The sequence below is a fragment of the Corylus avellana genome, chromosome 9, assembly GCF_965113065.1.
Source record: "Corylus avellana chromosome 9, dhCorAvel1.hap1.2, whole genome shotgun sequence".
NCBI lineage: Eukaryota > Viridiplantae > Streptophyta > Magnoliopsida > Fagales > Betulaceae > Corylus > Corylus avellana.
The window spans coordinates 23,256,258-23,282,745 of NC_142498.1; the positions used below are offsets into that span (position 1 = coordinate 23,256,258).

Sequence of the window (26,488 nt, forward strand, 5' to 3'; positions counted from 1 at the left end):
ATCAAACTTAATTAATACTTATAAATGCTTTTATAATTTATCTAATTTAGGTATGCTATTCATCTTTTTAATGTAATAATTGAGTGCTACGTGGCCATGAGAGAGTTATTATTATGTGGATCCATTATTTTTTCCTTTTGACTTATTATTTAGAACACTAGGCGCAACTTTTCTTATAATTTAATCTTCACAAGAATTTTTATTTTATTATGCTAATTAAATATTAATTCAAATCAGTATTATGAAAGAAAGATGAGTAATTTTAAAATATGAAATTTATATATATTCATCATAATTTAAAAATAAAAAGAAAAGACAATTCTTTAAAAACTAAGGATAACTATCAGCAAAAGAAAGAAAGATAAGAGAGAGAGAGAGAGAGACGGGAAGAAAGAAAGGATTATAGGATGATGATGGGACTGCTCACTGATCGCGGTGTACGTGCACTTGTACGGTTCACTCTCTCATAAAAGCTCTTAAATGCTCTTTCAAACAAAACAAATATGAAAAGAAAATAAAAAGAAGCTCGTTTTTCAGTGAAACCACACAGTTACAGCTGGCGCTACGCTGTGCTTCGTGTCCCGAGGCACCCGGGCTGCATTATAAGTGGCCACGTAGATCATACCATCGTCCTTGGACTTTTATACTTATCTACCATTTATTATTATTATTATTATTTTTTTCTTTCTAATCAACTTATCTGCCATTTTAATTAGCTCATCAACTAGCATACGTTTTACTTAATTTATTATTTTTTCAATATAAATTTAAACCAATTTTTTATTTTCTTTAAATATTTTTTCTTTTCTTACTTTCTTAAACCCAACCCAAAAAAAAAAAAAAAGAAACAAAAAGTAAAATATATTTTTAAGATAAAGAAAAGACAAACTGACTGACATAATATTTACCTCGTATTAATTATATATATATATATGTAATATAAAAGTTTTAAAACATCTACGGAAATGTTTTTATACATTATAAATCGTCCTTCCCATTTTCCAAGGCCAGCCCGCTGCTGGAAGGTCTTGTGGACAATAATTTTCGCATGCTATACCCAAAAAGGATAATCATATTAAGTGGGTTTCAACTGTCCCATTGAAAAGATGTTATAAAAAGTAGGAAAATCATATATAGATTTTGCATTGGAGAGCACTTATATAACTCGATCAACTTTGAAGCCCTTTAATTGATTAGTTGTAAGAAAAATATGGAATTCTGTTTTTCAAAATCAACATTTAAGATTTTGGCATATAAGTGCTGCGACTAAACTAAACAATTAATTAATGAATTTTAAAGGGTCTATGTTTTATTTATAAAATAGAAAAAAAAAAAAAAAGAATTTTAAATTTTAGGGGTTACTACCACTATATTGCATGCAATTTTCTCAAAAAAAATATTACATGCAGTTCTCCTCGAGAGATAATTCAATCTATTGAATATTATGCCTCTTTTAGAAGACATGTTATATATATATATATATATATATATATATAGTTTCTAATATTTATCTTAGTATTAATATTATTTTTTATATTTGAAAGAAAAAGATAAAAAATTAACATACTAAAATATTAATTAATTAAACCTAAAATCAAGTGTTAGATTCATCCCTCTTTTTTATTTTTTTTAAACGAGAATTGAGGAGTCAGGAGTATAATGAGTACCATCTTCCGATTTTGCCCAGGGAAAAAAAAGTAAACCAATTTGCATCGATCGGCAGAAAACAAAGGAGTCGAGGAGGAGGAGGACCACTTCCAAAAGTTGAAAGAGTCTTTTTTATTATTATTATTATTTTTTGCGGTTTAAGTAAAAGACGAAAAGAAATAAATAAAAGTACAATAATAAGAGCTTATCAGGAAGAAAAAAGAAAAAAGTAGTACGAAACTTAACCTACAATCCATAGGCCCAGAATGCAAACGTACAAAGATTACACAGTGAATGGGTTGGCAATTGGAAGAAGTCATAGCATCCGACCAGATGCATCGTACTTGAATACAGCTGGTTCCCACGCATTAGTGTCCCTCCGTACGATCTGTTGCGCTTTCCTTTTAGTGCACCAGAATCATTCACACACGTATCATCCCCGCACGCGCGCCCTGTTTTGCCTATTTCAATTATAACAGTTTTAAATAAGGAATGACAATTTTATTCTCATTTATATCCGTTCATTTAATTTTTTTTAAAAAAGATAAGGTTTTTCTAATAGAATAATTTTTATTTATAAAATTGACATTTGTCCAATAATAACATGTAATAATTTTTTTTTGAAACATATCATACTCATTTATTGATAAAAGTTGTGAGCCTAAAGCTCTTACAAATAGAGCAAAAAGCTCAGAAGTAAATCATAGCCGAAGCTAAAAATACAATCATCAACAACAGACCAAATCAACCAAAACACAGCATCCGCTAACCTATGACTAAATATCAGGTTGAAAACTTATATTTGTATCAAACAAACACCATCTAATACATAAGTAGCGCTTATTCTTCTACCTTGAGAGCAAAACCCCAAAGCCGATACTTATTCCTCGGCCTTGAGAGCAAAACCCACAAGCCGATACTCATCCTCCTCGACTCGAAAGCCAGGATAAATTTCACATCTACAACCCAAAGGTTTAAATCAGTAATATCGGGCAACAACCGGGCGTAACAAAGCAGGAGGAGAAATCCTTATTACAAGCATAAATAAAACCATACAGGAAAATAAAGGGAAGAATAAAATTAATGCAGGAAAAGAAATTACAGTAAATAAAACCAAATACAGGGAAACTCAAAGGAAATACAAAACAGAAAAACAACAAAACAGGAAAATAAATGCGACAAACACTCAAAGCGGGTCACGGCAGCCGGAGGAGGCCGATCGCGAGCTAGCTGGAAACCGCCGCGGAAGGTGGCACAAAAAGCTTGGCACGGGAGGGGTGCGTGAAAAGACCCAACAGCGAGCGGTGAGCAGCGAAGCGAGCGCGGAGGAGATCGGCGGCACACACAAACAAACAGGGAGGGAGAGAGTTTAAGTGAAAACCCCAAAAGCAGTATCCACCGAAAAAGAACACAAGTACAACAGAACAGAAAACACCAAAGACAGAAACAAACCTAAAACAAAAATTGGGAAGCAAGGAAGGGAGGAGGGATGCAGGCAACGGACATCCCTCCTCCTCTGAGGCGACGGCGCTCTAAAGGGGGGCTTAGGGTTTCACAAGGCTTGAGACTTCTAGCTCTCTTGTTTCTTATAATTTACCTTTTTCTATAACATGTAATAATTAAGAAGCGAAGAAGCGCAGCGTCACGACAAGTAAGTGATTAAATTTGGATGAAAGAGGTCGTAACTTATATTTTTGATATTGTTAATCTAGAACTTTTTGTTCTTTCAATTTAGAGCCCATGGGCTCTAGTTTTGTTTTTTACAAATTTTTTTTTTTTTTTTTGTTCACAGAGGAAATAATCGGAAGGATGAAGAAGCGTGTGGCGCATGAGGTTCGGTTAAATGCATTGTGAATGGGAAAAGCAAAGGGAGGCGTTGTGTGTAAGTCTCCGAAATTGGGCGGCATTTACGTGACGCCGACGACACAAAACCAACGCGGTTTTCTACTTTTGTACTGTGGTGAAAGCCCAAAGCCTAATGCCCAGATTGAATGAAAAAAAACAGGCAACTACTATTTAACCGTGACATCGACCAACTTTTGTCCTTTCTTTTCGCGCCATCCGGTGGTTTACCAAACTGCCCATCTCTTCTCTTTCCTTGAAATTCCGTGAATTCATTTCACATGCGCTCTGTTGACCCCGCTGCATTTTTTTTTTTTTAATTTACTGGACGATAAACGGCTAAAATGTTATGCTAGACGGAAAGACAGGAATTGAGCAACATCAAATCTTAAAGCTAGAAGAAATAAAAGAGAATCGGGGGGGCCAAGGAAATGACAAAATTAATCCTACATCCGCTTTTAATAAAGTTTGAATCCACTTGTGCCCACTAATGTAATAACACTGCATAAGATCCACGAATAGCAGTCCTCGTAGGGACCTTTGCCCATTGGTTCATCTAAAGAATAGTGTGCAGGTGGGAACAACGGTGGTGTGATAAACAATACCAAGAATCTGTACCATAATGGCAATTTTGTCATTTTTTATAATAAAAAAAAATATCGACTATATGAAGAATCTGTACGACAATGGTTATTTAATAATAATTTTACATCCACTCTTAGTTGGATCTTCATCAAGAAAACTGTGTGTATCGTATGGTTTAGATACAGACCAGATTACTTAATTCTTGATGATGGTGTTATTCATTAGAAAAGAAAAGAAAGGAAAGGAAAAGCTCGTATCGTATAAGTCAAACGGTATTTTTAATGAGGAAATTCCACTATAATACTTTTTCTTTTAATAATTTGTTAATACGTGTCACTGTTTAATTTTACGGAAATATGACGAGTGTTGCTCCAATTTCACACTAAACAAATTAAAAAGGTTAAAAATAGAGTTATAGGTAAAAAAATTACCCTCATCTAACTAATATTTATTGAAAAAAAAATAGACAGAGTCATTTCATAGCCATAGGAGTCTGCTCATTGGCGTCCCATTTTCAACGTCGGCTCCAATCTAATTATACTTAACAAATGTATTGAAAATAACCGATCGAGTTTCAAGGAGTAGTTCAATCGGCTGTAGACCACGCCTAATGAAGCGGAGGTCACTAGTTCGAATCTCTCCTCTCCCTTCCCTTGTGTGGACATATAAAAAAAAAAAAAAAAACCAATAGAGAGTTACAAAAGCAAAGTAATTGCCAAATAACTCTATAATTAATTAATTAATTATTTTTGTCTTTGGTGCAGGATTTGAGTCCAACACTAGAATCACCATGTATTTTACTATTTCAGTCAAACTTGTTTTTTTCCCCCACAGTTCAAGGCATATAGCAAGATACCAAAACCTGCCTGCTAAGAAAAGAGATAGCTTTTCTTCTTGCAATGCCTAAGAATATCTGATAATTAGCTGCCAAACGGAGTTTAGATTATCCGAATAAAGTTAGCGCTCTCTCTAGGTGCATAAATTTTTGAGAAGTATGTCATTGAAATTCTATAATGATGCTATATAACATTAAAGATACCCTGAAGAAAAGAAATGATTACTATATGTGTTATAGCTTTTAATCTTATAATTTGACGTCAATCTGCGTGATAAATGTAAAAAGAAAAGTAATAAACTCTGTTGCGTCGGGTAGATTGAGAAGTGGTAAAAGTCGTATGTTGTGGCGATAAAATGGTGGAGTGGGCGTGCGATGCGTGCCGGACGGAAAGCGATTTAGGGTCGTAAAATTTATCGGAGGCGAAGCCAAACAGAGAGTGCAGTAAAGTGTAACTATCGTACCAAAAAAAAAAAAAAAAAAATCTGTTGTTCTTAACGCCCATGTCTTTGTTTAAACAAAAAGGAAAAGAAGACTATTTCATTTTTGATTTTCCAAAAGGAAGTTTAATACGGAAAAGTCACAGATTCTTCGTTGGTACTAGGGCGGCCCCTACTAAACCCCAATCTTGCTTCAATTTACGGTTTCTGCCAACACCGAAAGAAAAGAGAGTTTTTTCTTAGAAGGTGAAGAAGACGGGGGGGGGGAAAAAAGGTTGGAACACAAAAAAGTAAAACATAGTTGCGGAGAGGCTGACTTGTGTGGTTTTAGGTTCCTAGATCGGTTGGTCGTCGATCGAAGTGGGTCTTGGGGGTTTGGCTGACCATCACTCTTGGATTTTTTAGATTCGGATGGTTACTGGTTTTGGGTTCATAACTTGTATGCGGTTTGTGGGGAGGGGTTTTTTTATCTTTTCTTGTGTTTCAAATCTGAAAACTTTAGATCTGAGTTGAAGTAAAGGCCTGGTTTTTGGGTTTTGTTTGATTCCGGCGGAGGACATGTGGGTGCACTTGACAATTCCGTGAAGGTATGTGTTTGTAAGTTTATCTATTTATGTAATTCTATTTTTGTTTTTATTTTGTTTGCATCTCAAATGGTTAGGTTTTGCTATATATTCGCATCGCCTATAATATATAGTCGAATCGAGGACTTAAATCTTTGTGTGACCATGTTAATTGCCGTGAAATGGAAATGTGAAGTCGAAAAGCTTTGGTCTTTGTTATCTCCGTTGGATATTTTCCATCCGTTTTTTGATATTTATTTTCCTTTTTTGGGGTATAGTTGACAAGAACAAAATACTTGTAGCAGGACTATCAAAAGTCTATCTGTTATTTCACTCTTTCCCTTTATGCAGATATATCTGAGTTCTGTGGAGGGATTCTTGGGACGAGAGAAGAGAAATGGAGGAGGCAGGTACGCAGGTGGCTTCACCCATATTCATCCACCAGCAGACGCTTTCGAGTCGGTTTTCGATGGCCAAGAAGCGTGATCTGCCTAACTTTCAGGGTCAGGCGCAGCGGTTGATGACACCAACCCCCGCCCTTCAATATCCTGTAAGGGACACCTGGAGCCATAAGGGCTGGGACTGGGACAACGTCAGATTCGTCGCTAAACCGGTCGACCTGATGTTGGGTACTCCTACAACGATAGCAGCGGAGCAGAAAATGAAAGAGAACCATATGGGTGTGTCTGGGCCCGACGAAGAGGACGACAGGCTTCGGCTCAATCTTGGGGGCGGCTTGAAGTCTGTTGAGGAGGGGCCCGAGACGGAGCCTGAGCCAGAGCAAGCGTCCAGGCCCAACAAAAGGGTCAGGTCCGGATCTCCCGGTGGCGGCAACTATCCTATGTGTCAGGTAGACAACTGTAAGGAGGATCTGTCGAATGCAAAAGACTATCACCGCCGACACAAAGTGTGCGAGCTTCACAGCAAATCTAGTAAAGCTCTTGTTGCCAACCAGATGCAGAGGTTCTGCCAGCAGTGCAGCAGGTTATCATCTAGATTTTCTTTTTTTGTACAACTATTTTGGGCTTTTTTCTTTGAATTTGTTTTACTCATATCAATATCTTGGTTCACCTCTTATCAAAAAAATATCTTGGTTCACCTCTTTCCAGGTTTCATCCCCTTTCGGAGTTTGATGAGGGTAAGAGGAGTTGTAGGCGTAGACTTGCGGGGCATAACCGCCGAAGAAGGAAAACTCAACCGGAGGATGTTACCTCACGGCTGTTGCTCGCTGGAAACCGGGATAATAACGCTGCCACTGCAAATTTGGATATCGTCAATTTGTTGACTGCTATAGCTCGTACACAAGGTAAACGAGACTGGCTAAAATGTATGTTTGGCTTTTCTCTTGCCCACTTGACGTTTTGCTAATTTTATCATGTATTCATAATCATAGGGAAAAATGAGGACAAACATATCAATTGCTCATCAGTACCGGAAAAAGAACAGCTTATTCAGATTCTTAGTAAGATAAACTCATTGCCTTTGCCGGTAGACCTTGCGGCTAAGCTGCCCAATTTAGGAGGTTTGAATAGGAAAGTCCCAGATCATACTTCTTCGGAACATCAAATGAAATTGAATGGAAACGCATCTTCTCCTTCAACAGTGGATTTGCTTGCTGTTCTTTCGTCTACTCTAGCTACATCTGCTCCTGATGCTCTCACAACACTATCTCAAAAGAGCAGCCAGAGCAGTGACAGTGAGAAAACTAAGATCACTTGCCCTGACCAAGCTACTGGTCCCAATTTGCGAAGGAGATCTCCCCTGGAGTTTCCCTCTGTTGGAGGAGAGAGAAGTAGTAGCAGTTACCAGTCTCCTATGGAAGATTCTGATTGCCAGGTTCTAGAAACCCATGTTAAGTTACCCTTACAGCTATTTGGCTCCTCACTTGGGGATGACAGCCCGCCAAATCTGGCATCTTCAAGGAAGTATTTCTCATCTGACAGCAGCAACCCGGTTGAAGAGAGGTCTCCTTCGTCTTCTCCACCTGCTGTTCATAAGCTGTTCCCGATACAGAGCAAAACAGAACCTATGAAGCCTGAAAAAATGTCAATCGGTAGAGGGTTTAATGCAAATGTCTTGGCTAGCAGAACCCGTGAAAACAGGTCCTTGGATCTTTTTAGAGGATCAAATACAGGAGCTGAACCTGGTTCGTTTCAAAGTTTTCCCTATCCAGCTGGGTATACGTCTTCTGGATCTGATCATTCCCCTTCTAGTCTAAATTCTGATGCCCAGGTAGCTTGGCACTGCATTTTATTACTTTTTCTTTTTGTTTTTGTTTTTGTTTTTTTTTTTGTTTTTGGGGGTGGGGAGTTTGGTATTATGAAATTTCACATGGGAATGGAATAATTGTGTGGTTCCTCTCATCAGGATCGCACGGGTCGAATAATTTTTAAACTATTTGACAAGGATCCCAGTCATTTTCCAGGGACACTGCGGACACAGGTAAGTAGTTTATGGCTTATCTTTTCACTTTTTTAGTGTTATTATTGGACTGAAATGGAGACCTAATGATATTTTTGGTGATTGTTGATAGTCTAAATGGTTTTTCTTGTTTAGATATTCAATTGGCTTGCGAACCGTCCATCAGAAATGGAGAGCTACATTAGACCTGGTTGTGTGGTTCTATCAGTTTATGTGTCCATGTCATCTGCTGCCTGGGAACAAGTGAGTGAACTGCTGTAATGCTGGTTAGCAGCATTTATCTAGCCACTGTGCTGACCACTTGCAGGGTGTATGTGTTCTTTGCAGCTTGAACAAAATCTTCTTGAGCGCATCAATGGTTTGGTTCAATCCTCAGATTCTGATTTTTGGCGAAGTGGGAGGTTTATAGTTCACACGGGCAAGCAATTAGCTTCACATAAAGATGGTGAGTACTAATAGAGTTCATGGATTCAATTGTTTCCTTTTCTCTCTTGTCCAGTGATGTCATACAATCCGGATATTTTATAAAAAAAGTATGGTATTTAAACATAAAAGAGAATATGGTTTTTACTTTTAGATGGTTCATATTTGAAAATTTGGATTCTCTCTCTTTGATAATAACTTCTTGATCTTTATATTGTTCTTCAGGAAAGATCCGTCTATGCAAATCCTGGAGTTCATGGAGTTCCCCAGAGTTGATTTTGGTGTCCCCGTTTGCAGTTGTGGGTGGACAAGAAACATCTTTTCTATTAAAGGGTAGAAATTTGTCTCTTCCTGGCACCAAGTAAGGACAATGTGCTTATTATTGTGTGAAGAAATGTTCTGTTAATTTTGTTTCTGTTTTCAGGAATGTTTGTTTACAAATTGTGCAGGATTCATTGCACTAATATGGGTGGTTACACATCAAAGGAAATCACGGAACCTAGCTATCAAGGAACCACAAATGATGAGATAAACTTGGTCAGTTATAATATTCACCCTGCATCTCCTGGGGTTGTTGGTCGCTGTTTCATTGAGGTAGTACTTTGGGAAATTTTTCTGTTTATGTTAGTTTGCTGTTCCTCTGAATAGAATCCTTTTAAAATCTGTGCTGTACTTGACCTTCACCAATATTATGAACAGGTGGAAAATGGTTTCAAGGGCAACAGTTTTCCTGTGATAATAGCTGATTCTACCATTTGTAAAGAATTGAGGCTCCTAGAGTCTGAGTTTGACTTGGAGGCAAAACAATGTGATGCCATTTCAGAAGAGAACAATTATGATTTTGGGCGGCCAAGGTCATGGGAGGAAGTTCTGCACTTCTTGAATGAACTTGGATGGTTATTCCAAAGGAAAGGGAACTCTTCCATGCTTGGGGGTCTGGATTATTCACTTAGCCGGCTCAGATTTTTACTCACATTCTCTGTTGAAAGGGACTGCTGTGTTTTGGTCAAAACACTCCTAGACATAATGATTGAAAGTAACTTGGATAGGGATGGGCTGTCAAGGGAGTCATTGGAGACACTCTCTGAGATTCAGCTCTTGAACAGGGCAGTAAAAAGGAGGTGCAGGAAGATGATTGATGTGCTTATCAATTATTCTGTTGTTAGCGGGAACGATGCCTCCAAAAAATACATTTTTCCACCAAATTTTGTGGGACCTGGTGGTATTACACCACTACATTTGGCTGCTAGTATGTCAGGTTCGGATGATATAGTAGATGCTTTGACAAGTGACCCACAGGAGGTATTCTTCTTCTATTTCCACTACTATTGTTATTATTGTTGTTGTCATTGTTCTTGTTATTGTTTTTATTACTACTGCCACAACTATGGGGAGTGGGCGCCAGGGGGGGTGGTTTACAGTGGGTTGATAACAGGATGACCTGAAATTTCTACCAAATGGTATACTTACCGACCTTACAATTACTACGTAGACGATAATTAAGAACTAAATTAAAACTGTAGTTTAGGAACGCAATTCAGGGAGCAAAATCATATTTTGAACCAAAAAAAAAAAAAACCAGTAATGCATTTATTGGATGTACATTTTGCCTTTTGAACTCCTATGAACTTTTTTTTATTTTTCCGTGTCTTGTAGATTGGATTGAACTACTGGACGACCCTTTTGGATGCAAATGGACAGTCACCTTATGGCTATGCTATGACAAGGAGTAATGACTCTTACAACAAGCTGGTGGCTCGAAAACTTGCTGACAGAAAGAATGGTCAAGTTTCAGTGACGATAAGGAGTGAGATAGGGCAACCACAGTTGACAATGGAGCAAGAGCGTAGGATAAGCACCCAATTAAATCAAGGGTCCAGATCTTGTGCCAGGTGTGCGGTCGCAGGAAAAAAGTACAATATGAGGGTGCCAGGTTCACAAGGATTGCTTCAGCGCCCCTTCATTCACTCAATGCTTGCCATAGCTGCTGTCTGCGTTTGTGTCTGCCTATTCTTGCGAGGGTCCCCAAACATTGGCTCAGTTGCCCCGTTTAAGTGGGAGAATTTGCATTATGGCACAATGTAGTGTTAAAGGGAAAAGAATTTTGGAGAAGGAAGAGAGAACAAAGGAAGTGACAACGGAGGGTCAGACAAGATTCATATATCTACTTTTTTGTCTTGATTTTGGTAGGGAAAAACCGTCTACAGATTACTTATTGGAAATGGGACCAAGGGTTGGACAGGAGCTGCATGGGGCAGACCTTGGAAGCAAGGGAATCACAGCAGGCTCAGGTATGCCATGGTTCAAATGCTTGTGTATTTCTTCCTAACAAGTCTAAGATTTGTGGACTTACTTTTAGCTGAAGTTGAGCTGGAAAATAGGTGATTTTTTTTTTTTTTTTTTTTTTAGTTTTACTTTGGAATTTAGAAATCTTCAGCTCTTATTATGGCATGGTGTTGCGCACATCCAGACGGAGGAAGAAAGAGGAGCTGGGAGAATGTGGGCATGTATAGTGTTATTAGAGGTTTAATTTGGTTATATTATGTGGTTTATGTCCCCCCTCTTTTTTTCTTTTTTTTTTAAATTCCTTTACAAGTGATGGAATCATAATTGTAGGTTTTACCATGTACATTTTGTCACTAAGGTGATGAGTTGGGTCAATCACACAAGTGACAATATCATATGATTGAATACTGAAATATTTGTTCAAGTATATTTTAAAATAAGAAGCATGTGGGTGTAGCTCTAATTTGCCTCCGACTTGTTGCTAAATACGACTGCATTTGTAAACGTAGAGCATCATGCAAACTTACTTGCCCAAATATACCTCTACTGTTTTGACTTGGAAGGCCTTGTAATGCAATACGTATTGATAATCATTGGTTTTTTCTTCTTTGGGAAGAACATATTAACGGATTGGGCTGGGCCACTTTACTTTCAATAGGAAAAGAAGCAAGGATCTAACCTCTTCTTGTTTCCTATTAGAGGATTCTAGGCCTCTTGCAAAATAATATGCCTTTCTATTCATAGAACTTTGCCATAAATAGGTGCATATAAGAGATTACAGATTCTTACCCAATATCAATTGCGTGTATAAGAGATTAAAACAGAGTTTGATAACAAAGAACATCGATCTCTAGGATGAATTGGAGATGGATTCCATTTTCTTTCGGAATTATCTCCAACATCTTCTGAAGATAAAGAAGAGATGATTGCCCTTTGAAACTCTTATTATATCCAACATCTTCTGGCAATGAATCGTTATCATTTCCGAACACGAGAGGAAGAATGAAGTGCGCTTGGTTTGTTAAAGCGGACCGGACCGGACCAGACCCCTCGAGTTTCGTTCTTATTCGTTTAATTTGCTGCTTCATTTTGTTTCAGTGTGGCAATCCTGTGATTTTACTGCGGCCACGCCCCGAATGCAATAGCTGGCCCAATTAAGAGGAGTAGCGGGTTTTTTTTCTTCTTCCCCGTGTTTTATTTTGTTTAATTGTTAGGTTTTTTCTAGTAATATAAGGTTTCTTGTCAAGAAAGAAAAAGAATGGATGTCTTCGTTCTCGATCGAAAAAGGTAATGGGATTCCGGCCTCTTAAAGATAAAAATAAAAAGAAGATATTTTTTTTCTCTTTCTCTATATCTTTTGAAAACGGACGTTATTTCCAACAGCATTTCGATTCCTTTGATTTTAGGCTTTTAGTTATTTTATACTTGAAACATTATAAGAATACAAAAATCTTTGGTACCAAATGCATTATAACCAATAAATACCTCTCAGAAATGTTAATGTCTAAGGAGTGGCACGTGAAATCTCGTTTCATGGCACAACTTAATAATCAAATGCCAATTTAAATTGCAGCCCACTCATCTATATTACACTTCTGTTTGGGATCTTAGGGCTGATTTTGTACAGGAAATAGATTTTTTGAAATAGAATGAATAGATTTGCCGTGGCAGTTTACTCAATTTCAGTTAAATATTTTATATGTTAGACCTTTAATCTGGTTGGAATGCATATATATATCAGGAGAGCAAAAATTGAAAGAACATCGTTCTTCCAAAATTTCTGTTAGTCTACAACCATATATATACTCTTTATTGAAATATTTTTCTTAAATACATATTTGCGAAGCAAACACACCCACGTACATCAGCTACACATACGTACACTGGTATAGACAAATCAAACGATGAGAATTGAAGAACACCACACGTACACTAGTGGATCCATCTTAGATACCAACAACTTACATGTGCATAATTAAATAGGAGCCTGTTCCAAGAAGAAGCTAATTAAAACAGGTTATATACCTAGCTAATTTACTAATTAAATTGTTCTTGTAGTAGTACTGGTGCCCTTTCCTTTGCTAATATTTTGAACCAAGCCTTCTCCCAAACCTTCCGCAATACCCTCAAGAAGCCCTCCAATGATTTTTCCGACAACTTGAGATGCAAAATGCCAACCCCGTAACTTCCGTGGTTTTTCGAGGTCGTTGATGCCGTTGGCATGGAACCCATTAACCATATTCTTAGCACAAACCGCATGGAGATAGTAATCGCAAGCTCTGCAACTGTATACTCTCCCTGCCCTCCTCCTCTTGCACTCACCACACACAATATTAGCAGGGTCGCCATTTGATGTTATATTTGCAGGTAAAAGCCTAAGGGTATGTGACTGTGGGGCATGGCAGGGGAAGTGTGCTTCTGAATCTAGCATAGCGCAGCAAGGGTGCATCTGGAAACTACACACACCGCATCGGAAAACATACCCTTTGCTGGGCTTCGCACAAACATCACACGTCGATTTTGCTAAAACATATTAACCACAAAACAATTACTTAATTAGTATTCATCATGACATCACATGATCATTTACAATTTTTAAAAGACGTGTCCTCATGATCACCTCACCTGGCTTAGAATAGAAATGGTTTGATGCAAATATATATATATATAATATGATCACCTCACCTGGCTTAGAATAGAAAGCGAGTTGGTGCTGGGTGTGGAAAGGGTGGCCCTTAAGTCCAGGAGGAGCGAGGGCACAAAAATCATGTAGCTGAAAATCACATTGTTGGCAGCTGAACCTCAAGCCTGCACCATATTCCTTGCAGCCGATGCAGCAAAATTGGTCGCGCAGGTCTAGTTGCGACAGAGGATGTTGTGGGTGACTGAAATGAATCATCTCTTGCCCCATGATAAGTTGAGGAGAAGTGGGGAAGTCGATGAGAGGGGGAAGAGGAGGCTTTTTTGGGATAAGTGATGATGTGGGAATTTGAGGGACATCCATTGAAGAAGACCTCATTAGGGCATATGATCTTGTCTGCTTCATGCTTCAATTCTTTTGCTCGATCTTCAGGGGGTCTTTTTTGTTTACTATAGATCTCTCCTATGTACGACCTCCTTCGTTTGGTATACAAAACTAAGAAACAAATGGCAGCTATTTATCGTAGAAAGCGAGATACTGTTTGGCCCAGGAACAAAAAGTTGACACCTACTATTTCGCAGACCATGTGGAAACTGCAGAAAGAAGATGCCAACATCTTGAATATATTGCATGTGCAATAGTATCAGTGCATGCATGCTCAGCATTCATGGGATAAACAAAATAGTCCAAAAAAAAAAAAAAAAAAACATATATATCCTAGCTAGCTACTAGCCACTTTGGTTAATAAATCAGCTAGCTAGCTACAATGGTCTCAAAAAATTGAGTGTCCAATTTTTTTTATTTTTTTTTTATAAAAAATGGAAACTTCCTGACCTTTTTTCCCAAGCAAGTCCATGGATGACTATTTTTATTTATTTATTCTTGTGGTTAAGTTAATGAATATAATAAAACTCACTATGTTTCATATATTGTTGAAAAATATAAAAATATGACCGTTAAAAAAAAAACAACTTTAAAAAATATGTTCTTTAAAAAAATTCGAGTGAATGCTCAAGAGTATTCTCATTGGGCTAATCAAAGGTTATTTTGGCTTGCCCCATAGTAAAAATGGGTAAAAAAATAATTCCATCCTACTAGTCATTTTAACTTTTTTTTAAAAAATGACTAGTTGCAACAGTACTTAACAAATTTGTTGAGCTTTGTAGCTTAGCAATGCATAAATAAAATAATAAAAAAATAATTTGATTATCTTTACGCTTTGGAAATGGTGAAAGTGGATAAAAAGAAAATATTTTAAATGAAATACTTAAAAGTTGATAGATAAAATAGAGAATGAAATTTAGGTGATTTAGAAAAGTTGGTAAATAAAATATATATGCATATATAAAATAAATAAAAAAATTAGGAAAAAAAAAAGTGTGATTTTTTAACTAAAAATTACTGAGACTGAAGTAAATGCTCTAAATATTGCTATTTGTAGGAAAAAAAAAAATGAAACTCACCATTCACCAAATAGTTAAACACAATGGCAAATTTTTGAGTAATTTTAAATGGCCTACTTGTGTCTTATTAAGAATGATGTGACTATTAAAATCACTTTTAGATAAAAACTTAATAATGATCAATCACAAGCCCAATGATGATTTTAATAGCAACATCATTCTTAGTAGGATACAAGCAGATCTCCTAAAATTACTCCAAATTTCTGTGTTTTATATGAAAGAGGCCTATTTTTTTTGTTCTAATTAGTTAATTTATGGTGTATACCTTTATTGGGTGAGGTTCTTAATTACTGCAGACCCGATGAGTAGCTTATATGAACCCATAAGAAACATGTGTACAATGAACAAAGAAAATTATTATTGTTATTATTTAAAAAACAGAGTTCTTATAATTTGAGGAGTGTCTCTTCAGAAGCCCAATGGTTATATATATATATATATATATATAGCCCAAAAACAGTGTAGCAAAAACAGTGTAGATTCTGATAGAAAGATAATTCCGGAAGTAAATACACAACTTGGTGCACACTCAAAGAGAAAATTGGAAGATACCCTTGCACCCCAAGTCAATGTTTTCTTTTAGCTTTATATATATATATATATATGTCCAATGTGGCATGTGATTTGATCATTAATATATATATATAACAAGCCTTCCCCCACAAATATTCGATTTAAAGTGAAATCAAAGAAAATATTGCAGCATTTTGTTTTCCATTATGTAAACTAAACTCACCCAGATTCATGAAAGATGGATGTGGATGTGCACCCATATCCCCCCCGGCCCCCTCTTTCTTATTTTCTCTGTGTTGAGTTGTATGGCATTTGATCACATATTTTAATAGATGCCTTTCTTAATCCCTTTGACTAAGTGTCACTGATGCCCAATTATTTGTATGTGTTTTACAGGTGATTCGCATTTTCTGTACTTTCCTTTATATCCTCCCATTTACACCCAAGAAATACACAAAACGAAACTACAAAGAAAAGAGACAGATTCCCTTGTACACCTTTTATGACATTAAACGCGTTATAACTTTTCCAATTAAACACTGTTTTAGATGGCCATCCTCTCATATTTTGGGCACACTCGATCTTCACAGTTAGATAGATTTGGATCCCCCTGTAATATCCTAATTAGTATTAAACCACTTATTGTTGGGGTAACCGAACTATCTTAAAATTATCACTTCAACTACATTTTTTCTTTCTTTTTTTTTTTATTATATATATTGTTGTCACTATCTGGATTATTCATTAATTTTAAATGAACAGATAGAACAAACATGCTATAATTACAGGGAATCCAAATCTGCCACGACTTGAATTTAATTACTTCTACGAAACCCTCCCTTCTCTTCCAATATTCTCCCCCCACTTTTAGTCATGGAGTCGTTTTCAAGAATACCAACTTTATGACTTTAAATATATTATGGTCGTTTCTTTCTAATCTTGAAACTTGAAAGAATCATACATGACAAATCACAATTAGCTAAATGAAGGTTATTTTGTTTATTAAAATGATATACATGCTAATGCCCTGTAAATTTTGTGGGTTTCGTAGAAGGGCTTAGCCTCTTTCTCATGACTTTCGTAGGATATTCAAAGCTGACATCAGAATTTGAGTGTCTCGAATCAATTAAGGGCAAAGGTTTGAGCTGCCTCAATCTGGATGCCTTAAAGCAATAGGCCCTATCTGGTGCTGGTAAAGGCCCAAACAGGCCTAGCCGAATCGAACCATATGACAAGACATCGCAAAAGGAAAGGGTTCCCTTATTTGAAACTTGTCAACGTTGCTTTCGGGACCCAGCTGAGGAAGGTGCTCTTTTCGTGGACCAAGCCCATTGCATGCAGCAAATGCATGCATTTGGGTTCAGTTGGGGCCGGGCTCAAAATACATCATGGTCTCCACGTTGCGGCCCACTTTAACCAATTGGGCCAAGCATTTGCAACTCACGACCACAAAGACTGGCAGATTCTCGTATCAATAAATAAGCTCGTGGCATTCATAAAATGGATTAACAGGCTGTCGATAATGTTTTTTTATCTATAAGAAAAATGAACAAGTTTTTTTTACCTATAAATAAATAAATAAAAAGAGAGAAATAAAAAGCACAGTGAGAAGGTACGTAAAAACAGTGGTCTCATCTGCCGACAGTGGTAGGCGGAAGACTAGGCCGACACAAGAATACAATTATTGAACGAAGAGGACTTCCTTCGAAGCGTGGCTTCGGTGCAACAACCTCCAGCGTTTACATTGATATGGAAAGGCAAGGCAAGGCCAAGGTTCAAGGATATAATAATTCCAAGGTGTCCCCAGCAACTTTTTCTTTTTCTTGTCTCACAATATATATAAGAAATGATACACCCTATCCAACCTCATCTTATTAGGTTGATATCATCATGTTTATTAGTCCTTAATTTTTTTTATTTTTTTTAATCAGGATTGATTATAGGACGTCTGGTAGACACTGCTATATACATTAGTCAAGTGAGATAAGCATGTAGAATGTAACATTATTCTTTTCTTTTTAGAATAACCGGGCTAACATGGAGCAGTGCCTATTAGTCTTTGGACCGGCCCTTATTAAAAAAAAAAAAAAAACTAATAGTCACTGCCACATCAGATTAATACTATCAATCACATTTTTACCCTGCAATGTTGATATGACAATCACAATTAATCATTTGGGTTTTTTTTTTTTTTTTTTTCTTAGAGAAATTAATCAAAAAATTAGTTGCTATTGTCATATCAACATTGTAAGATAACTATAAAATAAAAATATAATTTCAAACTTTACGATTAAAGAGTCTTGTCTCATTATCATTTTTTTTTTTTAAATAAAATAAAATAAAATCAGAGAGAAATAAATATATAGATTTTTTTTTTTTTATATGCATACAAGATAAATCCATGATTGAATACGTAAAAAAAAACTCTTATGCATACAAAATAATTGGATGATTGAACACGTACAAAACAAACTCTTAAAGTATTCCCCTCCAATAATGACTTTCGGTTACGCTAAATTAATATGCATAGAAAAAAGTAAATATTGATAGGACCCCTTGTGTTGTGTTCTTTGCGTTTTTAATATTAAGATATAAGTTTTTAATTTTATAAAGTTCACATCCAAACTAAATATATACTTTTTCGACTGTAGGAGCATATCTTCTGTTAAAAAGATACAGTTGACAGCATTTAATGAAACCAGCGGGGCACAATTATTTAACCGCATAATTGCATAAAGGCCAAGTCCTATTATTCTATTGCCCTTTTTTCCTTTCCTTATGTATAAATATTTCATTTTTCTTTTGTTCTTTTTTTTTTTTTTCCCCTTCTTCTTCTCTCTCTCTAATTAATCTCTATCAACCTTCAAAACGCCTGATGTGGATCGAGGAAGCAACACATGTCACAGACGACCTATTAACGTGGTACGAGAAAGTTTGGTTTGTTGGTTAGTTATATATGATGTTAGCAACATTTTTCTCCTATCAAAGAGGCACCACCATACAAGCATGCAATGGCGTTATAATATTATTGTTTCGGGGTGAGGAAAGAGTAAGAAGTATGACTTATGAAAGAAAACCTGGCAAATTATTAAACTTGATCAGGACACTTATTAGACAATCGAATAATGGATTTCTCGTTACATGTTTTTCAAATCCTCGTAATTCAGTTTGACTTTGATCAACTTTGAAAGATTTATGTAGGGGAGGGAGGATCTTTCAAAGCAACTAGGATGACGTACATGCTAATAACCACCATTTTTAACTCAATTTTGCTTAAGCAAGCACTTTTGTTCTACAAATTACTAACAGACAGGTAAATTCTATTAAAAAATAAAATAAAATTATTTACTATATGAATTATTAGCCTGAGATTTCTCACCTGTGTAAATGCAATTACCGTTGGAAATTACTACTTTGAGTAAAAGGACACTATTATTATTATCCCCACTCCCTCAAAGGCAAGGTCCCAATCATTGTATTGTTCTTGTTTTGTCATCATATCATCTTACCAACAACGCGGATGGGTTGGATCACCATTTTTTTCATTTCAAATGTGAAATGCAGAGAATTTGTTGTATTCTTTTTATTTTAAATTTTAAATAATACGACAGTATGTATACTTACTATTAAATAAATAGAATAAAATATAAATCCTAAAAATTAATCCTACCAGTTTCACCTGTTTCGCTGGCCTCTTTCTATAGCATCGCATCACATATCATTAAAATAATAATAATAATATTTTTTTTTTTTAAAAAAAAAAAAAGAAAAAAAAAAGGGGGGAAAAGAATCACCACCAACCTCGGAAGAAAGTGTCGGTTTAGTAATTAAAGGGAGGGATGATCGAAACTCGTTTTAAGAAGCCCATGAACTTGAAACGTGAAAACGGGGACCTAGTGTAAGAATGAATATATAAGAAGGGGGCTTGATGCTTGGCTGCTGCGTGATACAAAAAAAACAAAACAAAACAAAAAAAAAAAAACCAAGGTGGTCCTTTACAAGGGAGAGACATGGGCAATAGGTTGTATTCTATGTAGGGGTGCCCGACTCTCCCTTTGACCCTTTTTCTTTCTCGTTAAGCGCAATCATCAAAATACCACCATCGAGGCAAGACACCGACAGCAACAGAAGTAGACAACAGAGAACCCTCACCTCACCCCCACCCAACCAACCAAAATGAGGAAGGACGCTCCACCGCCCTCCGTCGCCAAAATGCTGAGCTGCATCGAGACCAAGACGTTAGTCGTCACCTTCCTTGCTCTGGGCCTCGTCATGCTCATGTGGAACCTCCCTCCCTACTACCAAAACCTCCTCTCCACCACCCGCACCTCCTGCTCCGCTGCCGCCTCCGCCGCTCTTTCTATTACCAATACATCCTCTGCTAACTATTCCTCAACCCCACTCGCTGCACAGAAGTATTCCACCCCCAAAATTATTCCCATTCCCGATCCCAATTCTCGAGTTTTCCGGCCCGTTGGCAACGCCGCCGCTCTGTTCGTCCTCATGGGCGCCTACCGCGGCGGCCCCCGGACCTTCGCTGTGGTGGGCCTCGCCTCCAAGCCCATTCACGTCTACGGTCGGCCCTGGTACAAATGCGAGTGGATCTCCAACAATGGGTCATCCATTCGAGCCGTAGCCTTTAAGATGCTTCCCGATTGGGGGTACGGACGCGTCTACACCGTCGTCGTTGTCAATTGCACCTTCCCTGTCAACCCGAATGAAGACAACACAGGTGGGAAGCTCACTATCAATGCGTACTATAGTCAGTCCCCGAGGAAGTACGAGAAATTCACGGCCTTGGAGGAAGCACCGGGCTCTTACAACGAGTCCAAGTACCACCCGCCTTACCAGTACGAGTATCTGTATTGTGGGTCATCTTTGTACGGGAATCTGAGCGCCGCTAGGATCAGGGAATGGATGGCTTACCACGCCTGGTTCTTCGGACCCAAATCCCACTTCGTATTTCACGACGCCGATGGGGTGTCGCCGGAGGTGAGGGCGGCGCTGGAGCCGTGGGTGCGAGCTGGGAGGGCCACTGTGCAGGACATAAAGGGTCAGGCGGAGTTCGATGGGTATTACTATAACCAGTTCTTGGTGGTGAATGACTGTCTACATCGCTACCGACACTCTGCCAATTGGACCTTTTACTTCGATGTGGATGAGTATATCTATCTGCCCCACGGAAATACGCTCGAATCTGTCCTCAATGACTTCTCCGATTATACTCAGTTCACTATTGAGCAGAATCCCATGTCCAGTCTACTCTGCTTGAACGATTCTACTCGGGATTATTCTAGGTACTTTCTTCTTCAATTCTTCGTTCTCCCACAAGAATTACAAATTTTTTTTTTTTTTTTTTTGTGAAACAGAATCCTAGGATCTAAGATTCGTAATGCTCTACTAGTTTTAGTTTTGGGAAAGTTGGGGAACTTGTTGTAAAACAAGTGGAATTTTACGTTGTCGAATTTCTCTTTTTCGTTTATAGAGAATATAGTAAACATATGCATTGGTTGGAATTACTTGGAACAGTTAAAATTTTGTTCGTATTTAATTTAATTTTTGTGGCGTGACATCAAATTCAGGCAATGGGGATTCGAGAAGCTACTCTTCAGGGACTCAAGAACCGGAATCCGGCGGGATCGGAAGTACGCCATTCAGGCCAAGAACGCCTATGCGACCGGCGTGCACATGTCGGAGAATGTCGTTGGGAAGACATTGCACAAGACCGAAACGAAGATCCGATATTATCACTACCACAACTCCATATCGGTGCTAGGCGAACCGTGCAGGGAATTCCTCCCAGTTTCGGCCAAGAACAATGTGACCTGGTACGACAAGCTCCCCTTCGTGTATGATGACAATATGAAGCAGCTGGCCAATACCATCAAGGAATTCGAGCTTAAAACCATCGGAAATGTACAGCTCTAAGATTAGCTAGGAGTGCCTTAGTGGTGCCCAAAATGATTTTTATTGTGACCAACTGCACCGAAATTCACATTGTGGGCAAGCAAATGCTACTGCAGATGCGATGATGGCTTGCTACTCACACTTGGCGTGCATTGTCATCATTGATTGATTGATTCTTGGCTCATAAATTAAATTAGGTTGCTCAAAGTCTACTCCTCTTTTCCTGGCTGGGGATCCATATGACCCACCAATCCATGGGCGCTCATGAGCGGTGAGAAACTGTTGCAAAAGAAAAGGGTGGGGGAGGACCCAACAAAGCTTTCGTTTGTCTATAAAGTGAGTGAATTGAGTGTTGATCCTTAGATCTCTCTTTTTCTTCTTCTATATTAATAACTATTATTAATTCCCAGTTTATATTCTTGGTGAAATTTGTGTAAAGATGTTTACTGGCGCTTTTTTTCTCTCCTTTTAATGGGGTAATTTCCTTTTCTCTTTTAAGCAAGAACATTGCCATGTGATTCGGTGGACATAAATAATTGTAAATTTCTTATTAGACATACTGCTGTTGAATGAATGATTGAGAGACTTTCCCTTTTTTCCTTTTTGATGATTTATTCCCTAGCTAAGCGATAAAAGGAGGAGTATTGAAGCGGTAGACGTTGCTAACAAAAAGGCCAAGACTGAGAGATTGAAAGATATTGCAGAGAGATTCGCAAATGGCATTGCAGAAAGTGACCCAAAGATATAGTATTCTATACAAGATCCTCATATATAGCTTCCAAGGGCTGCATGTTCAGATTATTAACGGGTTATGGGTTATCTTACGAGAAACCCATAAAACTGCCGAGGAGGTTGGGGTTCCGGTGTGGTACACATTGCGTTAGGTTAGAAACTTTCAAGAAAGTACCAATAATTCAACAAAAAAAAAACTGCCAATAATTGTTATTGTCTTTATTGAGGACACTTAGTTGGATCCTGCAAAGCTCTATTTATGGCCACTGATTATTGCGAAACACCAATCACATTATTTAAAATTCGATTTTGTCCTGATTAAGGAGGATAGGAGGAAGCGTCCTACCACTAAATTACTAAATTCTGGTTACAACATTCATTATATTATCTTAATAATTTTTCCTAATATACAAAAATGTGAACAACCATCAACATTCTATTTTACTCGTTGGTCTTCTCTTTTGACTGGTTGAGAAAAAAAGGCGCCTTGTTACTTAAGGGGCCCTTAGGCCCAGTGGATGGTAGCCGGACGTAGGCAACAACAGAGCCTACCCTCTTTATCAATCATTTATTAATTTGGGCCCATTGGGCAACGATCCAAACCACCTCCTCCCGCCGATTGGCCACGTACTCCCCAAGATTCCCCCAGACACGATGCATAACCTCGGGAACCACACCTTAACTTTCCTAACATCCACCAACGACAGACTCACAGACGACTGCGACTGATGAGTGAGCGAGAAACCTACATTTCAAGGGAGGAAGGGGAGAGATTGGGAACCTCACCTTTTTTTTTTTTTTTTTTTGTGTTCTATAATTCTTGTTATTTTATTTTATTTTTGCTTTAAAAATAAAGAAAAAAAAAAAAAAAAAAAAAACCTCACGACTTATAAATAGAGGAGATGCTGATTACCAAATGTATAGTTTTTTTTTTTTTTTTTTTTTTTTGGTAACAAACCAAATGAATGTGGCTGTTTTTTTATTTTTTTTATTTTTTTTATTTTTTATTTTTTACAGAGTATTGAATGTGGTCTCTTCGCCCCCAACGGCCACTCTAAACTCTCTTTATCATTCTTGCAGATTTTTTGGATCGAAGATTTGGCATGTAATTTTTTATTTTTTTAACATATTCAAACATGAGAAGGGAAAGGAAGGAGGAAGATTCAATCTATCCGACCAATTGAACTACTTCTTAAAGTCTGTTTGGGATTGTCTCATTTGGTAAATAAATTTAAAAGTGTTTTTAAGGATCTAAAACGCCTAAATATGATCAAAAAAATACTTTTAGTAAAAGCTTAAAAATAAAGCTTTTATCTAAAAAAATTTTTTGACTTAAAAGTTTAATTTTTCAAATGCAATTTCAAATAGGCTCTCAGTGTTTGTCAAGATGATACATAAATAATTGTAATTAATAAAATGGAAAACAGAAAACTGGTGTTCCATTTGTTGGGGGCCATCAGTTTTTTGGTAACGGTTGAGGCCCAATAATCGTTTAATTACCAACTTGATGATCATGACGGACTGGCCGGGAACTGGGAAGTCATGGAGTGGGGTGTTATGATAAGTTGGAAACAAGGAACTAAGGAAGCACTCTTAAATAAAAAATGAAAACAAAGGAAATAAAGAAATAAAAAAGGGTTCGGCCTGGCCCGTGAAGGTAAACTGTTACATCAACTATCGTTTCGTACTTTCGTTGCTGGGCTTTTTTTTTTTTTTTTTTTTTTTTTTTTTTCGGTCTCTTGTCATCAACACGACTTTGGGTCTTCAGGATCTGGTTAGTGGAGCAAAGGATGTATGATTGGGCGATGATAAGGATTAAGGAGCATTGAGAGTTTTGGCAATCATTTATTAGGGAGAATTGGATAAGCAACTGAGCATTAAAGCTTCATTCTCTACTTTTAGACTGTCTGCAATATAACGCACCACGTCCACAATCATCCAACCAATAACTGTGGAGGAATTTCAATAATCAATATCTAATAATTTGCTGTTTTAATTATTAGTGAATTCCATAAAAACTTTCTCGTATTTGGTGATCGAGATCTCTATCTTAGGTTCTCTAGTTTTTATTTATTTATTTATTATTCTATATTCATAAAAAAAAAAAAAAAAAGTGTAATGATTTTATCCAACATTCATTCAACCATACTACTATGATACTCCCAACTAATTACTAGATCTTTCTTTTAATATTTAACAATGGCATTATTGGATAAACATTGAATAAAATTATATGTGTAGCACCACTCATTTGAAATGAGAAGAGCTTCGTTGAAGTCCAAGGTTATATTTGTTTTCTGTTTTTGATAAAAATGCTATGACAAACAATGCAAAATATAAAAATATTCTTTAAAATATAAAAATAGTTTTCACCTTTTTATAACCTTTTATAACACTTAAAAACAAAAAACAAAAAACAAAAAATCACCATTAAAAACGCTTTATCAAATAGAGTTCTGGCCATTGTGTCATTAGTTTTGATTACTTGTATCCATCCATTTTCCAATTTGATTAAAACCAAAATAATAATAATAATAATAATAATAGTTGGGTTTCAATGTGATGGGCTTGAGTCTGAAAGGCAACAGGTAGGATGATTTTTAGTGTCGAGATTGGAGAAGCCATAGTTATTTAGAGTCCAGCCTAACAAGAGGTCCAACGTTTTTGATTCCATTCAAACTTGCGATTGAATTGAATTGAAGGGCTACCCACTGAAATTAAATGAATGCTCCTATTGTTGGCGGCTCCACCGACATTGAGACGCCTGACGTGAGTCGTGAGAAGGTGTTTGATAAGTAAAAAAAAAACACAAGCACAAGCCGAATTAAGGCAACGGGGTTCACACTTCTTCACACTGACATGAAAGAAGTTAAGCAAAACATGGTGATTGGTGGTGACACACTAATTGAACCAGCTGCCTTCCACTTCCAGGCTCCAGCAGCATATGGGCACCCTATTTCAAAATGGGCATCTAATATGACAAAAATAAACCCAAGTAATTTAAGTTCATGCATTATCATCATTTATTTACAGTCTATATGACAATTTGGGCTGAGGAGTGATAGTTTTGATGTGAAGGATTAGTCTCACGGCCGGGTCAATAAAACTTGTTTCTTTAGGGATAAGACTTACTCATGTATTCAGATATAGTCTGTCCAGAGCGGATTTGCCCCTTAAATAAAGTGTGCACATGAGTTGGATCAGAGGAGGTACATACGTTTTTTATTATTAGATTTTCAGTGTATCTATGATGTTATACTATTCATTGCTTTTTGCTATGTTTCTTTGTAAGAGCTTTTACGCTCTGCATTTCTTATTATGAAATAATGAATTGTTAGGTCAGTGTAAACAAAAATTTATAGCAAAAATTATGGTATCACTCAAAGTCAAAGGCAAAAACAATTGTCCTAAACTTTTGCTTATTTTGGAAAGAAATTAACTGGGTTTCTGCTTTGATGAAGGGTTTTTATTATTCTGCAAAAAAGAACAAAAATTCAACAAGAAATATCACCCAAGAACTAGTAAATTGAAAAATCAGTTATTCATCAAAAAAAAAATTGAAAAATCAGTTATCATCGAACTAAGTTTTTCTTCATTGGTTGGTCGGTTTGGTTGCCACATTTCAGATAGGATCAAGTACATTATAGTCCACTTACGAAAAAAGGCAGATTATTGTCAAAATAATGTCATCACCGTTCCTTTTTCTTCCTTTTTTGTGAGTTTTTGTTGGTCTCTCTCTCTTTCTCGTGGGGACGTGGGTTGGCTTGTAGTGATTTTTTGTTTTTCCAAAACATCCTTCTTCTCTTTGGCGAGTCACTCGCTCGAGAAGGTCCTGGATGCCGATAGACCGACCAGGAGTGGCGCTTACTTAATTATCTAGTGGTGTATGGTGTAAAGACTATATTTATAAAAAAAGAATAAGTATATTTATAAACTTTAAAAAAGAAGAGTTATAAAATGTGTGCAATGTAGATTAGAGCTGACTGGTGGTTAAATATTGGGTGAGTTCGTAGCAATGGTTTGGGGCCTTTTTAACGTTATAAATGTAGATTATGTTACTCTTCACGTCTCATTAATTATATTTATTTTACAGAAGTTGACATCATGTGTTATAAGTGATTTTTTTTAAAAAAATAAAAAATAAAAATTAAGTGATTGACGATCACAGTTGTTTGATAATAATATAACAT

At 36.9% G+C, this 26,488-nt stretch overlaps 3 protein-coding genes across 4 annotated transcripts; 2 read left to right on the forward strand and 1 right to left on the reverse strand.

The window, feature by feature from the left end:
- Positions 1-5,419: 5,419 nt before the first annotated feature.
- LOC132189104 (squamosa promoter-binding-like protein 14) lies at positions 5,420-11,513 on the forward strand. The gene is made up of 12 exons (XM_088510351.1): positions 5,420-5,936; positions 6,264-6,896; positions 7,022-7,218; positions 7,306-8,144; positions 8,280-8,354; positions 8,469-8,576; positions 8,661-8,778; positions 8,982-9,117; positions 9,206-9,350; positions 9,456-10,058; positions 10,413-11,047; positions 11,166-11,513. Exons 2-11 carry the CDS (start codon positions 6,310-6,312, stop codon positions 10,839-10,841), a joined length of 3,237 nt encoding a protein of 1,078 aa, XP_088366477.1. The 5' UTR covers positions 5,420-5,936; positions 6,264-6,309; the 3' UTR covers positions 10,842-11,047; positions 11,166-11,513.
- A 1,342-nt stretch (positions 11,514-12,855) lies between these two features.
- On the reverse strand, positions 12,856-14,150 carry LOC132190427 (Cysteine/Histidine-rich C1 domain family protein). The gene is made up of 2 exons (XM_059605419.1): positions 13,728-14,150; positions 12,856-13,565 (listed from the first exon to the last, which is right to left on the reverse strand). Exons 1-2 carry the CDS (start codon positions 14,086-14,088, stop codon positions 13,084-13,086), a joined length of 843 nt encoding a protein of 280 aa, XP_059461402.1. The 5' UTR covers positions 14,089-14,150; the 3' UTR covers positions 12,856-13,083.
- A 5,470-nt stretch (positions 14,151-19,620) lies between these two features.
- GALS1 (glycosyltransferase family protein (DUF23)) lies at positions 19,621-22,311 on the forward strand. 2 transcript variants are annotated; one of them, XR_009441159.2, is made up of 3 exons: positions 19,621-20,956; positions 21,242-21,902; positions 22,189-22,311. XR_009441159.2 is itself a non-coding variant. In XM_059605714.1 (2 exons), exons 1-2 carry the CDS (start codon positions 19,836-19,838, stop codon positions 21,585-21,587), a joined length of 1,467 nt encoding a protein of 488 aa, XP_059461697.1. In that variant the 5' UTR covers positions 19,621-19,835; the 3' UTR covers positions 21,588-21,928. The 2 variants fall into 2 exon arrangements, 1 of the variants encoding a protein (XP_059461697.1); XM_059605714.1 differs by lacking the exon at positions 22,189-22,311 and having other exon boundaries at positions 21,242-21,928.
- The last annotated feature ends 4,177 nt before the right edge of the window (positions 22,312-26,488 follow it).

Excerpts from the sequence above, each read along its gene's own strand:
- LOC132190427 (XM_059605419.1), bottom strand. The coding sequence starts at position 14,088 with ATGAAGCAGACAAGATCATATGCCCTAATGAGGTCTTCTTCAATGGAT. Across the intron at positions 13,566-13,727 it reads CGCTTTCTATTCTAAGCCAG|CAAAATCGACGTGTGATGTT; the intron begins GTGAGGTGATCA and ends AATATGTTTTAG.
- GALS1 (XM_059605714.1), top strand. The coding sequence starts at position 19,836 with ATGAGGAAGGACGCTCCACCGCCCTCCGTCGCCAAAATGCTGAGCTGC. Across the intron at positions 20,957-21,241 it reads TCTACTCGGGATTATTCTAG|GCAATGGGGATTCGAGAAGC; the intron begins GTACTTTCTTCT and ends CATCAAATTCAG.
- LOC132189104 (XM_088510351.1), top strand. The coding sequence starts at position 6,310 with ATGGAGGAGGCAGGTACGCAGGTGGCTTCACCCATATTCATCCACCAG. Across the intron at positions 9,118-9,205 it reads TTGTCTCTTCCTGGCACCAA|GATTCATTGCACTAATATGG; the intron begins GTAAGGACAATG and ends CAAATTGTGCAG. Across the intron at positions 9,351-9,455 it reads TTGGTCGCTGTTTCATTGAG|GTGGAAAATGGTTTCAAGGG; the intron begins GTAGTACTTTGG and ends TATTATGAACAG.